The sequence below is a fragment of the Xenopus tropicalis genome, chromosome 5 (assembly GCF_000004195.4).
Source record: "Xenopus tropicalis strain Nigerian chromosome 5, UCB_Xtro_10.0, whole genome shotgun sequence".
In the NCBI taxonomy this organism is placed as follows: Eukaryota; Metazoa; Chordata; class Amphibia; order Anura; family Pipidae; genus Xenopus; species Xenopus tropicalis.
The window spans coordinates 9,228,381-9,245,086 of NC_030681.2; the positions used below are offsets into that span (position 1 = coordinate 9,228,381).

At 42.5% G+C, this 16,706-nt stretch overlaps 1 protein-coding gene across 1 annotated transcript; it reads left to right on the forward strand.

The window, feature by feature from the left end:
* Positions 1–3,538: 3,538 nt before the first annotated feature.
* LOC101731595 (calpain-8-like) lies at positions 3,539–16,628 on the forward strand. The gene is made up of 12 exons (XM_031902368.1): positions 3,539–3,982; positions 4,795–4,864; positions 5,130–5,248; positions 8,835–8,968; positions 9,139–9,304; positions 10,447–10,521; positions 10,699–10,784; positions 11,509–11,583; positions 12,260–12,399; positions 14,025–14,179; positions 15,394–15,405; positions 16,202–16,628. The coding sequence occupies exons 1-12, from the start codon at positions 3,785–3,787 to the stop codon at positions 16,394–16,396; spliced, it is 1,425 nt and encodes a 474-aa protein (XP_031758228.1). The 5' UTR covers positions 3,539–3,784; the 3' UTR covers positions 16,397–16,628.
* Positions 16,629–16,706: the final 78 nt, after the last annotated feature.

A 16,706-nucleotide genomic window follows, 5' to 3' on the forward strand; every position in this document is an offset into this window, starting at 1 on the left:
GACTTCTCCTGGTGTATTCGTGTCTCACTGTTCTTAAAAAGGTGTTGAAGTATATGAGCTAGCAAAGGAGGTGGAACCTGAGATTACAGAATATTGACAGGAGAGTTGAGCTAGTCATACATGTACCGATATTATTGTATGTAACGAGGTGCGTTTATCATGGATCGACGAGAGGACCATTACCGCAAAAGCTTCGGATATCGGTCACCTTGTTGATCAGACGGGAAAAAAGATTTGAGCAAAATCTGCCTTTAGGGCTGAATTGTCAGGTGGAGGTAGAATCCCTATTGTTTCTACCTCCATATCTGACGATTCAGCCCTGAACGTCAGTGGAGGGTACGAACGATCTTTCCTGAGGTGTATGGCCACCTTAACTCTATTTTGAACGAAGATGCAGAGTAGTGACTGGTGTGCTCCCAGCCTGGGACCGGGGTGGGCCTTTACTATGAAAAGTGGCATGGCAACCACACACACAAATTGTCAGGGCCCAACAACCCTTATCGGGACTGAGGTCAGGACCAAGGAGGAAGCTGAGTACAGCACAGTACATGGTATCCAAGGGGTTAAGCAAGTCTCTTAGTTGAATTTAGGCAAAAGATTGTCACGTCAGAGATGGGCGGGGTAATGGTGCCTACATCACAATACTATAACCATATATACATTTATTGCAGCAGCACCACTGCTTTTTATGCAGCATTTAAGCCAAAATCAGTTTTATATTGGAGACCTCCAGGACCCACTGTTGCCAACCACTAATCCCCCTGCTGCCTATGACCCATGCTAGCAAGGGGAACATGGAAGGCTATATCAAACAAATATACATCAAATAACTATAACTACGTAAAATTAAGCTGAACACTCTCAAATGTGAACTCCGATTAAGGGGAACTGTTTGTACCAAGTAAACAGTAGTGGCCCGGGTGTGTATACCCCGAACCATTCGCCAGTGCTGCAAGGAACCACAGGTCACTTAAGTTAAACCAAATCAAATAGCTTACCGGAGTCCCAGGTTGGTCCGGGTGCTCAGGGCCCCGAACCCGCAGCTGAAGGGGAAAAATCCAAATTCATACGTGAGGAACACCAAGCGCTCCAGACTCAAAGGTTTTGCTTCATAAACAGTTCTTTATTGATTCATTAAAATGCTGAACGAACATGGAAGTCCAATATTTTCTTTGGTGTTTCCATCCCCGAGGGGTCCCCTATTAGGTAGAAGGGAATGTGGCTGCCATTGGTTCCTGCCTTTGGCTTGCTCTGTGAAAACTTTGTTGTTGCTAACAAGTGCCATCTCTCTTTGGACCCAAAAAATTGTTAATGGTTGTGTATAGAATTAATTGCTATTGTTTCCAATAATAAAGGGTAAATTCCTTTCTTCTTACAGAGTCGGACAAATTAAATCTATTTTCCATAATTATCATTATTTTACAGTTCATAATGAATTGTTGTTCTTTCTTTTCTCAAGAAATGTTTGGCGTCCTGGTACCAGAAAGGAGTCAGACGCCAGGGCTTGTTTGTGTTCCTAGTATGCTGACATACAAAGGGCAATATTATTTCACTTCTATCTGTTTGTAGCTGATGATAAAAATAAATGTATTCATGCTTTGTCGCTTGTATTGGCAGTTCTTCAGTAAAAAGACTTAATATTTCAGCTTAGTCATGAGCCTTTGTGTATCGGGTTTATCACTCATTGCGTGAGAGGGAGGACACGTTCTTTCCTAGGGTTGCAGCTGTCATTGGCGCTGTACTTTGCCTTTAAACACTCATCATGGTGCCATTATTACTGTAGGGACCCCAAGATTTGGGCATCTTTGCCTGGGTTCCCCTTTAGACAGGCATACCAGTGGGTGGCCTTGTGGGATATGGACACCTAAGGGTGGTCCTAATTGTGTGTGTACTATCATTAGTCTTTCCAGGTGAAGAGGGTTTCCCCTGCAGTTCAGCAGTGACCACAAGGTGGAGGTGTTATGCAATACAAACCATGAGGTCATTAAAAATCACAATCCTATGAGTTTGTGCCAGCATGGATTTATGTTTATGATAAAATGAATTATTATTGCCCTGGGACCTAATATTTGTACATGAATAGAGAACTGGCTGAACAGATGATTGAGTGTGGCGTGAATGAAAGATTTTCTAATTGTTTCTAAGTGTAGTTAGTGGGGTACCGCAGGGGTCTGTCCTTGGTCCTTTGCTTGGTCTCTATTTTTGCTAATACTAAATTGTGCAAAACTATAAGTTCCATGCAGGAAGTGATTTGATTAAATTGAAAACCTGGGCAGCAAAATGGAAAATGAGGTCAATTTGGATAAATACAAGGTTATGCACTTGGATAGAAATAACATAAATGTGAGTTATACACTATTTTAATAGTAGTGTGTTAAGGGTTTTTTAATTGAGAAGGTTCTGGGGATTTTTGTGGCTAACAAGCTGCGTAACTCTAGGCAGTGTCATTCAGCGGCTACTACAGCAAATAAAGTGCTGCTTTGTATAAAAAGGACATTAACTCGAGAGATGGAAACATAATTTTGTGTATGGGGGGGCTACTGTGTATGGGGGCACTGTGTATGGGGCGTAATGTGTATGGTGGGGCAAAACTGGTACATAGTTATAACTCACTTATAATTGACTGCCTTCTCTCTATACTTGTATTTTATATGTAGGAGTTGCTATATTGTTTTCCTTAGGTAGTACAGTATGAGGGTATAGCACATTTGCGTCTGATCCCGCCATTTCATCTATATATATATTTTTTTGAAATGGGGTGTGGTAATTGGGTGTGGCCCGAAAGCGGGCGTGGTCAAAAAAAATTGCCGGAAAATGTGTGAGGGTGGGGCAGGGAAAAAGTAATCCTCATGTTACCCACTTAGATAATTGTGCAGTAGTGAAGTTGCCCAGAATTACATTTTCTTTCATTGTGCAAAAAAACCCCCACTCCATTTCAGTGGAGGACCCAATTAAATGACACAAGTGGGAGAAGACCGACTATAAGCATTCAGTACTCCAGTCGTATAATATAATATAATATAGATTATATAGAAACTCCTCCATTTTGCACGCAGGTCCCATACTCAGCATGAAGTACAGGTATGAGATGTAATGCAGAATTTGGAATCTGTGATTTTCTGAATGCAGGGTTTTCTGTAAACTAAAAAACTACAAAAACATGTATATATCATAGAGAAATATGATATTTTTGCCACCAATATGTATTTAACATGATGTTCCCTATCAAGTACCAGGTGCTGTTTTATTATTACCGAGAGGTAAAATGCAGAATCACTTGTTTAAATGGGAACCTATGAGAAATGGCAATGTTGGATCATGGGGCTGGATAAGGGTTTCTAGCAAACAGATGTAATGATTTCTAGTCACGTAATTCATTATTGACATAAAATTAACATTAGGAATGTAACTTAATAAAAACAAGATTTGTGTTACCCTCTTATGTATATTTACTGACGCCCATAGCATTTCACTGGTATTGTTTAGCCCTAGAGGCATTTGGGCTCCTCCAATTGGAAGGCAGGACTGACGATTTATACCTCTCCTGGCACAGCTCAGTCATCATTGCACAGACTGGCACTCATCTAGCACAGAGAGGGCACAAATTGGCACACACCTAGCCCACATACGGCACAGACTGGCACTCATCTAGCACAGAGACAGCACAGACTGGCACACACCTAGCCCACATACGGCACAGACTGGCACTCACCTAGCGCACATACGGCACAGACCGACACACACCTAGCACAGATACAACACAGCTGGCATCACTGATAGAGACATGGCACAACCTGAAGGCACCAAACAAAACCCTAAAAAACACTTAGGGCAGGATTATGAGCAGCTGAGAGCGCAGAGTCTGCCGCCTAATCCTCCCTTTGAGGACAAGGAATTCCCTGCAAGCCAAGCCTCACTTGGGTCCAACAAACTGGGACCGGAATCAAATACAGCAAAAGGAATTGTCTGGCTGAGACCGTCGGTAAGAATATAACAGCATTAGAGTTTGCATTAGAGTTAAAGTTATTCAATGGAGAAGAAAACATAATTACTGGGGGCATTATTTAGGCACCCCCAGTGACCCAGTCACTTACCTCCTATCCCAGGCTGGTCCTGCTCTATTTTATAAATGGCACCTACTTAGGGGGCAAAGCGTTCTGCCTCCATTGTGTCAAATGGATCAGACTTGGCACATACAGAGCACAGAACATTTCTGACAATATTTTTACTGCAAATGTGCCAAGTCTGATTCTGCACAGGGGATACTGGGTACTTTGCACTTCTCAACATCTCAACGATTTACCCTTTTCTGTTTCTAAACACACATGTTTGTGTTCATAAACTGTATTTCTTTAAAGAGGATATATATATATATATATATATATATATATATAATACACAAGAGCCATGAATATCCTATAAATAATATTGATGTTATTCGTGTCACATGACTCATTGATACTTGTGTATTATAATAAATAATGTACCCCCTGTTGTAAAATATAAGAATATTATAAGTCACCTTAGAGTTCCACGACCTGTATAAAAGCCCTCAGCCTTTAACCTCATACCTCCATATGGTCATGGAACTCCTTGGTAACTTATTATATTCTTATATTTTACGACAGGGGGTACATTACTCAATATATATATATATATATATAATGATGCTAAACAACTGTATTGCAGGGATTACATTAACGGGGATATTGCTGTAAGCCTGACATGCTTTTGGGATATATAGGGGGCAGCAGGGCCACATTTATAGCACAATAACGTTTTCATTGCTCACAGGAAATCCATCCCAACCCCGAATTCATTACCAGTGGAGCAACACGTTTTGATATTTGTCAACAAGATTTAGGTAAGTAGCATGTTTGTCTCTAAATGTCTTGACTACAAGAGCAGGCCTGGATTTGTGGGGAGGCCATAAAGGGCTGGGGCGGCAATGATACGGAGGCTGGCCGCATCTGCACTGGGGACTTGATGGGGGATTTTATAGCTGTTTGAATCTTCTGCCGGCCCAGTCCCCAGTTCAGCCAATCAGTTTGGTACATCAGTAAAGTACATAAAGTCCCATGATTTATCCCATTAACACTTATCCTTTCCCATGTATTTTCCTTGTACAGGGGACTGCTGGATTCTGAGCTCAATGGCATGTCTCACACTCAATGAAGAATATCTGTCCCTGGTTGTCCCTCAGGATCAAAGCTTTAAGAACAACTATGCGGGGATCTTCCACTTCAGGGTAACAATTATATGTTTTCATTTCCCTGTATTCATATGTGGATTTTCAATAAGGCTAGAGGCTAAGCCCCCCCAAACCTGCTTTGGCACCTTTAAAAAAAACCCAAAAAATCCTTCGCTCCGTTTCTGCACTGTCCTGGAAATCTTCTCGTGTTCCTGCAAACTCTAGTTCTGCTGTGCTCTGATTGGATCTTTCTTCTTGTGGATTCTCCAATCAGAGCACAGCTTTCTTGACAGACGGTAAAATTGACCAATCAAGGCACAGATGCACACAGGGCTCAGGGAGACATTACAAACTGGAGGCAGTGCAGAAATGAAGACTGAAAAGAAGAATCTGCAGCTGTAACTTTACCCGAGAACCAACTCTGAACTTTTGCTGCAGTTTTCATCCCACAGGTACTATACACAGGTACTATACACAGGCACTATACTGTATATGTTCCAAAGGCTGAATCACTAGCTGAAATTAAATTGTTTTTAAGTAGTGATGAGCAAATTTTATGTGCCAGGCATAGATTTGCAGCGAATTTCCGCATTTCCCCACTGGCGAATTTTTTCGTGAAACTTCTGTGAAAATTTGCCACAGAAAAATTTGTTGTGCGGAAAAAATAGCTGCGGGCGACAAAAAAGATGCGTTTTGGGAATTTTTCACCGTTTTGCAAATTTTCTTGCCGTTTCACGAATTTTATGGCGAAGTCATTGTTTTGTTCATTCTAGTGAGTTACAATGGGGCCAATGTATCAGTGCCAGTGTTATAGTGCCAGGGCCTGAATATCTGCCCTAAGTGCCCACTGCTTCTCACTGCATATAATGTGCTGGTTTTGTAAGTACAGACTGCGTCTCACTGTATATAATGTGCCTGGGGTGTCAGTACCCACTGCCCCTCTCTATAAAACTAACTTAAACACATCTAAAGGGAAGGTTCCATTTTAAAGTTAGTATGTTATAAGATGGCCTATTCCTAGCAACTTTGCAATTGGTCTTCCTAATTTTTTTTATAGTTTTTAAATAATTTCCCTTTCTCTTCTGCCTCTTTCCAGCTTTCAAATGGGGGTCACTGACCCCGGCAGCCAAAAAGTATTGCTCTGCTTTTTTTTTTTTTAATTTTTCCAAGCAGTCCCCTTAACTATTCATATTCCCATCTCTTGTTTAAACCATTACCTGGTTGCTAGGATAAATAAGACCCTAGCAACCAGATAGCTGCTGAAATACCAAATGGAGAGCTGCTGAACAAAAAGCTAACTGAAAAACCATTAAAAATAAAAGAGGACCAACTGCAAATTGTTTTAGAATATCAATGTCTACATCATATCAAAAGTTAATTTAATGGTGAACTGCCCCTTTAAGCTAACTGATCACAAACACATATGGATGGAGAACCCCTCACAGAAATGCATGTATGAATACTTTTACATCCTAAGCATTTTAAGGTAAAAAAAAAAAAGCCCCCCACCCGCACTTTTGTACAGTATCCCTGGGAGTCAGTGGGAACCACAAGAGGTAGTTGGGAGGTTCATTATTTACACCAGCAGTGAATCCACTAAGTGTCACATTAGCTGTAGGTCAGTCTCTGTATGGCCCATCTTTAGCCTCCCCAAACAAAAAAGTCACCCTCCGCCTATGCCTGTATTTAAACAGTTCTCTTTTTTTGAACAGTCTCTTACAGTCTGAACTACCAAAAAGAAATATAAATGTATGTTAATATATATGTAGGGACCCCTAGATTTGGGCCCCTTAGCCTGGGTTCCCCTTTAGACAGGCATACCAGTGGGTGGCCTTCTAGGATATGGACACCTAAGGGTGGTCCTAACTGTCTGTGTAATATAATTATTCTTTCCAGGTTAAAAAAGAGTTTCCTCTGTAATTCAGCAGTGACCACTAGGTGGAGGTGTTATACAGTATAAAAGGGGATGGCTCACAAACCATGAGGTCTTCTTCCTGGGACTTCCCCTCTCTAAGAGGTAGCTACGGAGCCAGTTAGATAGTTCATTTAGATATTTTATAGTCACACTAGGAATTAAAGGATAGATAGTGGTATTTAGTTGGGCAGCTTGAGGCCCCTGAGGAGATCAGTGGGGTTATCACCTCCCGACATTACTGGCTGTAGTTCAGGTACATTCAGTGGCTAGCTCAGGTCACAGCATATTCCCAAAGAGGGGAGATTATCTGGAGAAAGAGAATCTCCTGGTTTGTATAAAGGGGAGAGATACCTGAATCTGTATATCATATTACTGAATACTGTTTGGATTAAATAAAGAAGTTCATTTGGTTAAGCAGCAACCTCCTGTCTCCTGGTCAATTCCTCTCCAGGCAGATCAACAACAACTTGGTAAGCACTCACCCAAGGGGCAGCAAGGTCCCGGGAGTTACAGGGAGTTGCCAGTTTGCGGCCTACACAACCTATCACAGCTCAAGTAGCACACATGCTCAAAGATGCACAGGGACCATTTCCCTACCACTTTTAGGCTCACAGTGTAATGCACCCCTCCCTCACCTTGTTCCATTGTGACGTAATGGACTCTGGAACCCAAAGGTCCTCTGCTTTCTGTTGTAAGTGGTGCACAGATTCTCTGGAAAGAGAGAGGGGTTGCATGACACTGTGAGCCTAAGGGAGGTTGGCTAATGTTAATGGATTCCTTTTTAGTCTGTGGAATCAGGTATGCCTGTGTAAAAGACAATTTATATTTATTTATGGTTATTTGAGTTGATTTTTTAAAGTCTCCTTCATGTACAGTATGAAGACTGGTGGGTCATGCTCGACCACTTCACATCATCTGTTTCTTGAAGGGGTTGTTCACCTTTGGGTTAACTTTTTTTATGTAAGAGGATAATGTTCTAAGACAATTGGCCTTCATTTTTATTATTTGTGGTTTTTTTTTGATTATTTCACTTATTGCTCTCCAGTTTGGAGTTTCAGCAGTAATCTAGATGCTAGGGTTCAAATTACCTTAGCAACCGGGGGGGGGGGGGGGGAATAAGAGACTGGAATATGAATAGGAGAGGGGCTGAATATAAAAGTAACTAATAAAAGTAACAATAACTATAAAATTGTAGGCTCACGGAACAATAGTTTATTGGCTGCTGGGGTCAGTGACTCCCACCTGAAAGCTGAAAAGAATCAGAAGAAGGCAAATAATTAAAAAAATAAATAATGGAGACCAATTGTAAAGTTGCTTAGAACAAAATAAAGTTAACTTAAAGGTGAACTACCCCTTTAAGATGGAACAGTAACATCAATTGTTTTAATATTTAATTCCCCCCAAAGCAGCTATAATGCTCCTATGGAGCAAGTCAAATTTAAGTAGAACATTTAAAAGAATCCAAGGGGAAGTAAGCCTTACCTATCATTATAGCTGTTTTGGGGGGAATTAAGTATAAATAATTTGGTGTTGCTATTCTTTTAAGTGTTATTGCCAATATAGGAGGCATATCAATTTGTGGTGTAAAGTTTGCCAAGATCTAGTAACCTATAGCAACCAAAGGCATCCTCTTAAGGGAAGACATGTTATTACCTGTTGATGCCTTATCATGCAATACAAACAAACATCACAGAACCCCCCACTGTAACATATTCCTGTCTCTCTCAGTTCTGGCAGAGGGGCGACTGGACGGATGTGGTTGTGGACGACAAACTCCCTACTACAGACAAGAAATTGGTGTTTGTGAAATCAGCTCAGGAGAATGAGTTCTGGGCTGCACTGCTGGAGAAGGCTTTTGCCAAGTAAGTGTTACCCTGCTCATTACTGTCTGATACCCACTCCATACGGTACCTGTATAGGCAGAAACTCACTCCAGGGGCTTTCACTGGCTTATGTTTAGGGGTGATCATGAACATCCTTCAGCGCCATACAAATGAAATTTTTTTCATGGCTGTATTATGTTCACCCACAGGCTGTATGGATCCTATGAAGCCATTTGGGGAAAAAACCCAATCTTAGCAATGGAGGATCTCACAGGTGGAGTCTGTGAGAGTTACTCGCTGAAGAGCGCCCCAGGTGATTTGTTCCAGACTATACAGAGGTCTGTGAGAACCCAATGCCTGCTCACCTGTTCAACTGTAAGTTCCGCCCAATTTCTCTCAGGTATCATAAGCATTTGACTTTAAGAATATATTAAGCTGACAGGTATGACTATAAAAAATAAATTTTAAAAGACAAAAAAGTGCTAAAAGAATATCTAAATTATAAAGCTATTGTATAATACCAGCAGCCAAGGGGCTCAAATGCTTGGGTGCCCATATGACAAGCAACTTAGGCAGAAAGGGGGATGCCTATGCAGGATTGCATTTAGGTCTGGTTCCACCAAAACTGTGCCCCTTTGCCCTCATTTAAGAATTACTTGCATCTGTGGTCTGACTCTGCACATAGGAAATGACTATAAAACCAGAACTAGGGGCAAAACAGCTGGGGCAAGGCAGTCTTGTCCTTACTAACTGCCCTAGCAGGGCTGGACTGGCAAATGCCAGAGGGGCTGCTGTGATTCCATAGACAGTCACTATTTATTGGACTGGTGGGGCCAGATTGGGCCTCTGAGTACTTGTAATGCCAGGGTCTATTTAGAATCCCAGTCTATGTCTGTGCCCTAGTCAAACTAGCCCCCCCCCCCAGTGCCTCCCCCCACCTGCCCTCATGAATACAACCCTGCCTAGTGCAGCCAGCACTGTATTCATGGTGGGAAAGTAGGTCTCTGCTGTCCTTTCTGTGGAAATTCAGAGTGTAGGGCAGGGGTTGGCAAACTCGGCTAACTGTGCCAATTTTTTGCACATTTCTGCCCTGCACTTTGTAAATGCCCCCATTATGTACAGTATTTAATTAAAAAATGTATTTCATTAAAATGTGCCAGTGTAAAATAAATGTTGTAAACACGAACAATTTACGATATAAGAAAGAAATTGTGTTCGATAAAATGTATTTTTTAACAAGAAAAAAACATGTTGTTCACAGTATTATTGTTGTCATTACAAAATATTGCTTGGGTTCACAGGATTTACTTTGAACTAGCAGAAATAATTTTGTCACAAAATAGGTTTTGTGCTGTCAACATTTATTGACTGACTACAAAAAGGCACTTGTCCATCAAATGCAAGCCCCACTGTACCAATGCTGGCAGCTGAAGAAGAGGAGGAAGGTGACAGGGTGGACATTGCTATGCTAAAGTAAGGCACATGTTCTGATTTCCCTGTTGTTTTTGTTTTTGCAGGATAAAAAAAAGGAAGGAACTGAGGAAAGCAGCATAGTTGCAGGACATTCATATTCCATCACCGGAGCAGAGGAGGTAAGAAACCCTGCGTAAATAAAAATCTGACTGTAAGGGGCTGTTCACCTGCCAAAATACCCATTCATTCCCATCATGTAAAGCAAGTAAATTAGTAAAACCATATAAGCAGCGGCAGGTAATTTTGTGCAATGGGGATGACCGGTGGGAAAGGATCACTGTGTGTGTAATTCACAGGTTCCCTATGGCAAAGGGAAAGTGCAACTGATCCGGCTGCGAAATCCCTGGGGTTCTGCGGAATGGAAGGGCGCATGGAGAGATGAGTAGGTCATTTGTCTCTCAATATCAGCAATAGAAATTGTCAACAAAAATATCACAGGTTAATTCAAAACTATGCCAAACTCATGTGGCAGTGTTTGCTCCCATCAATCCCTAAATTGCACCATTGTTCCATCAGTTTTTCATTGGGCTTTTGCCCATGGCAAGTACCTCTTAGCTTGACTGGCCACCTCCAGTCAAGCTATGAGCAGAAATGGCAACCTCTTTCCCTTATCCCTGTTGTACTGTAGACAGTTCCTACTTGCCTGTGGAAAGCTGGGGTGTACAGGCAGGAGCAGAAAGTCTAGAAAGGTTTTATTTTTACCCCTAACTGCGCCCCCCCTACTTTGTCCTAGGCAGCTCCCTACCCTGCCTACCCCTAGTGCAAGCCCTGCACTACCCACTACATGGTATCCAATGATAGCAATGGCTACAGTCACTGCAACAGGCTATGAGGGCCTGTTGCAACCTTAAACCTCCCCCCCCTAAAAAAAATATTGTGTTTTTTACCCTACTGTCTGTATAAAAAATGTAAAAAATGCTTCTGGATATGCGATGAGTGGGATGGGTTTTTAATTTGAGCTCCAGTGGCCATGCTGGGAGACTTTTTGGCCCATCTTCTGAGATGGCTTATGGTGCATGTGGCCCTCGGTATCACTGTGCTGCAGAAGAAATGCATTGTATTATTACAGAGCAATCCATGCATTTACTGCCCATTCCTTCCGACAGTGGCCCTGAATGGAATGACGTTACCCCCGAAGTGAAAAAGGCTCTTCTCAATAAGATGGAAGATGGAGAGTTTTGGTGAGCATGTAGTTATTTTACAAGAGGATGAGAGGAAATCATGAGATGACAAGAAAGGAGGTTTAATCTTAAGGAGTGAAAATATTTTGCCCTAGGCAACTCGGTCGCCCACCTCGCCCTGCACCTTCCCCCTTAGTCCGCAATTCCGGGGGGGTTGGAGGATGCTATGGGTCATTGCCCCCACTGCTAATGACAAGAGACGGGGCAAAGGAGGAGGACTAGGAGGAGGACTAGGGGTTGGCAGGAAAGGCTCCTGTCTGGCTACCCCTAATCATTGCGCCCTAGGTAGCTGCCTCTTCTGCCTACCCCTAGTTCCAGCCCTGCTTTCATCCCTTTAGAAGTCAGATTTCTCTAATACGAATATGAAAGTTAATTCTGAAAATTACAAAATGCAGCTGCACTTACAGTTGAGGGTATGGGGTGGCAGTCTGCTGATGCCGGCCCTGGGCCAAACAATAGAAGCTGCACTCATTACATTTAAATTGCATACAGCCCTTCTATCTGCTTTTTATATTTACATGATTATATACATGTATTTATTTTGCATAGAGTCTAGTTAAATCATCGAAACTGCAGATTTTTTCACTGTATGAATATGACGATATTTCTTGGCAAAAGAAAGCCCCAAATGAAACTGTAAAAACAGTAAAATAGGAATTGCTTTGTATGACTTCAGGATGCCGTATGCAGACGTGGTGAAAGAGTACAACACTGTGGAGATTTGCTACGTGGCTTCCAGCTCTGGGGTTAACATGAAGGAGCCGCACTGGAGCCTGACTCAGACAGGGGGGAGCTGGAATAAGGGGAATCCTGCAGGTGAGAGATACACAGTAACAGTCTCCATATACATGGGAGGATTCTAAGGCTCATAACTACACCCCCACAGTGAATAATTTCCCAGCACACAGTTTATATCATATTAAGTGGCCTATTAAAGAATCTTAACAAACTGTTAAATATATATATATATATAAATCAGTAAATATTGCCCTTTTCCATCTTTTCCCTTGAGCCGCCATTTTGTGCTGGGCTGTGTGCTCCCTCAGAGATCACATGACCAGAAATAATGCAGCTCTAACTGTAACAGGAAGTAGTGTGGGAGCAAAAGGCAGAACTCTTGACAATGGCAGCGTCAGTGTTGTGCCCTCTCCACACCACCCCCACAGCTACCCATCACAACACAAACTCCACACTTTTGTTGGGTTGAAAAGGCCGCAGCCAGTTTATTCACAAACCACGAGAACCTTCATCATTATCAATAACATAATTTAACCATAACATGCTAACGTCATTGAATAACTTCACAACTAATAACATAATAACACTAAGCCACTGAAGGCTGCAATTTAGTGGGAGCTATTCCTGCCCCCAGCCACATTTGGGTACCTGAGGTTAGCCATCCCCTTTAATCTGGCCCCACACCCCCCGCTGGCCACCGGCCAATGGCCAAAACTCCCTAATCTTAGGCCTAACCTTCTGACTCTGTCCTAGTGCGACTGTCTCCCCCCCCCCATCCTTCCTTAAACTGTTCCCTTCTTTAATTTAGGGTGGGAGGGTGGGAGCTGCTATGGTAAAATGGTGCCTTCTCTTTTAATCCCTCCTTCGTTAAAGTATAACCCCCACTCTCCTTGGCCAATCAGGTTATTAATACCTTTCCCCTGACTTCACCACCAAATCTTTTTCTCTGGCTTTTTTTCTAGCATTGTCATGGCCCCCTCCCCTCGACCCATTCCTTGCTCAGTGCTGGGGCGTCTGTCTATTAATTGGTTGATGGGGCCTAGCATGTATGTGTGCCTTGGCTTGTTTGTGTGCACTGTGAATCCTATGATCCCATAGGAAAATTTTCTATTTAGGATTACTCAATGGCACCAACTACTAAAATAAGTTTATTTTTATAAACATGGTTTATATAGATGAAGCAGGGTTTTATATATGAGCTGTTTTATGCAATATATTTTTATAGAGACTTACTTGGGTGTAGTTTTCCTTTAGGGGCCAGGCACAAGTACAGGGCTGCTTAGGGCCACAAAATCACTTTTGTTAGCAGAGCCAGTCCAAGAAGTATTTCCGCCCAAGGCAACACTACATGGCCTGGCGCTCTGACAGAGGAGTCCCCCACACTGGCTTACTCATGCCCTGTTCCCCCCAGGGTGCCATCTGGGCTCCATACACGCACACAAGCAACCCACACTACAGTGTTTATTAGAGCCCAATACACAAATCACTTGCTCCTAACCCTTCACTGGTGCTGAAGGTGAAAACAAATTGCTGGGGGTTTATGTCCCCTTTAATGGAGCTTTTTCTAAACCTGTGTAAAACAATGCATATGAATGCAACACTCATTGCTGAGTCCATGTTGCATAAATCACTGTTTTTACTGAAATAAAAATCAATTTTTGAGCAGACGTAATACATTGTTAATTGTGCTTATTTACCTACAGAGACATTTTTGGCCGACCCACGGTTCCGCTTTAAGCTGGAGGTGCCCGATGAGGACCAGGCGGCAGCGGGAGATGCGGCGCTCTGTACCGTCATTGTCGCTCTGATGCAGAAGACGGTCCCTAAGGATAACATCCTTGATTTTCAATTGTACGAGGTCAGTGGCAGAACTTGCCCTTTGTTGTATACAGGTACGGAATCTGTTAACCCAGAAACCCATTATCCAGAAAGCTGGCAGTTTCCCATAGACTTTGTTTTAATCAAATAATTCACATTTTAAAATAAATAATAATATAGTGCCTTGTTCTTGATCCCAACTAAAATATAATTAATCCAACAAAACAATCCTATTGGGTTTAATTAATGTTTAAATTATTTTTTAGCAGATTTAAGGTATAGAGATCCAAATTACAGAAAGACCCTTTATTCAGAAAATCCCAGTTCCCAAGTATTCTTTATAACTGATCCCATATCTGTATTATAGTAATTAGGTTTATTTTAAAAGGTTTAACAAAATATTTAAAAGGATGCGTTGAATATATGTAATGTCATTTGAGTTAATTTATTGATTGATTGAGGCTGCTGCCTGAATCTCATGGGGGCCCCTATACTGCTGGGGACCCAGAGACAATGAGCCCTTTGGTGAATCTTCAAAATATCTTTGGGGAGAAGAATACTCCCACACAGATGAACAATCTTTTGGGGTAATGTAATATTAGTTGCACAGTTTGCACTAGGTCTAGTCAGGGGCGATTCTGGGCACATCGCCGCCTGAGGCGGCTCCTGGATGCCGCCCCCCCCCCCCGCGCTCCCCAGCGCTTACCTTCTGAGCGCAGGAGCGGGTCCGGGGGGCGGTGAGATCGCTAGTGCACTAGAAGAGCCGAATTTCCGGTTTAAAAACCGGAAATTCGGCTCCAAAAGTTACCAGGAGTGGCTTTTTGCCGCCCCTGGTAACTGGGGCGCTTCTGCCGCCTGAGGCGAGTTTCTCAACTCGCCTAATGGCAGAAGCGCCCCTGGGTCTAGTAATCTATAGTAACCAATCAGCAAGTAGCCCATCAGCAAGCAGTGTTTACTTTTCATGTGTGCAAAAGCAAACTTCTTATTGGTTTCTGTGGGTTACTTCTGCAAAAACTGCAACTCTTATTAAATGCATTTAGTGGGGCAGCTATTGGGAATGTCACTGGTAAAATCTTTTACCAATTTAACATGCAGGGGGGGAGATAAAGGTGGGTACTAATTGTATACCAGTGTATTGCTTCCAGCATGTTCTTTGTAAATGAGCACCAACCAGTAAAATGAATAAAAATACAATTAAACAAGACAGATCTGCCCAAGCAATGCTGATATCAGTTTTTCTTCCTTATGTTGCAGCTCCCTAAAGAGGTACGTTTGTCCTGCATTCCTGTTGGTGTGAGGATACACAGCCCGGTGATTTCATAGGAACTCCCCACAACTGCATTTATAATTACCCCATAGGTTGATGTTTGTATTAAAGCAGCAGAAGTGAGCATATTCCCATTTATTGTTATTTATATTAAATGCCACCAAGATCCAGGCAGAAGGGACAACGCAAAACAGCCTCTCTATGGTTTTGAGTGCAAGCTTTGGGGGGGCAGCTGCCCCCTAGTTCCTAGCTGTTTTAAAACTGCCTCTTAGAAATTGCCCACAGCATCTACTACTGACTAGTGTCAAACCCCTGACACAGGGGGCATGGGTGTCTCAGGTCCCATCCCAAAAACCATTAGAAAGTGTAGTTCTAGCAGTTTCAGGTGGTGCCCATTGAAGCACAGACAGTTTGGGTACTTCTCCATTGGCTGAAAAATTCCCCTTGTGCGATTGTCCTAAGAGCCAGGGTCCCACAAAAGGATTAATTAACGTAATCTGACAGTTAGCAGCTCCGGCACTGTAGCTAATATTATAATGAGTGCGAAAGACAAACACCGCACATGTAAACTATATGAAATATGAACCTTACATGTGGCACCACAATGTAAAATTCAAAAAGGACACAGGGCATTTTACGCAGAAAACATGGCACCAAAGGGCCCAAAATCTCCTCCCTTGACTTTTATTGTAATCTCTCCAAAGCCCCCATGTTTCATTACCCTAAAGTATTATCTGTACTGATACTAAGAACCTCTCATATGAACCTCACCCTCACTTGCCTTATGAATTACAGGTTTCCGCCCAGGTCCTAGTAAAGGATCTGAAATCTATAAAGGACATAAACGCTAATCAGAGGAACAGTGGGAAGACAAAACATTTCCGGGTGCCTAAGGGAGAGTACCTGATTGTCCCCAAACCTTCTGATCCCAATCAAGATATAGATTTTTGCATCCGAGTCTTCTCCATGAAAAAGGGTGGAGCTGCCTGAGTACCAACACATGGAGAGGATGCTGGAGACTCAAATATATCTGAATATTATGCTTGTGTGCCTAAACATGTCGGTGTTTTGAAGTAACTGCAGCTTTTGTGCGCTTTGGGGTGTACCTGGGGCTTTTGAAAACCAAATAAGCAGCATCCTGCTCCTCAACTAGAGATGTAGCGAACTGTTCGCCGGAGAACTAATTAGCACGAAAATCGGGTGTTCGCAAGTTCGCAAGTTCGCGAACTTTTAGCAAAGTTCGCAATTTTGGGTTCGCCTTAGCTGGAGCCAAATTTTGACCTCTCACCCCAGAGCCAGC

Excerpts from the sequence above, each read along its gene's own strand:
- LOC101731595 (XM_031902368.1), top strand. The coding sequence starts at position 3,785 with ATGGCACAACCTGAAGGCACCAAACAAAACCCTAAAAAACACTTAGGG. Across the intron at positions 3,983-4,794 it reads TTGTCTGGCTGAGACCGTCG|GAAATCCATCCCAACCCCGA; the intron begins GTAAGAATATAA and ends CATTGCTCACAG. Across the intron at positions 5,249-8,834 it reads CGGGGATCTTCCACTTCAGG|TTCTGGCAGAGGGGCGACTG; the intron begins GTAACAATTATA and ends TGTCTCTCTCAG.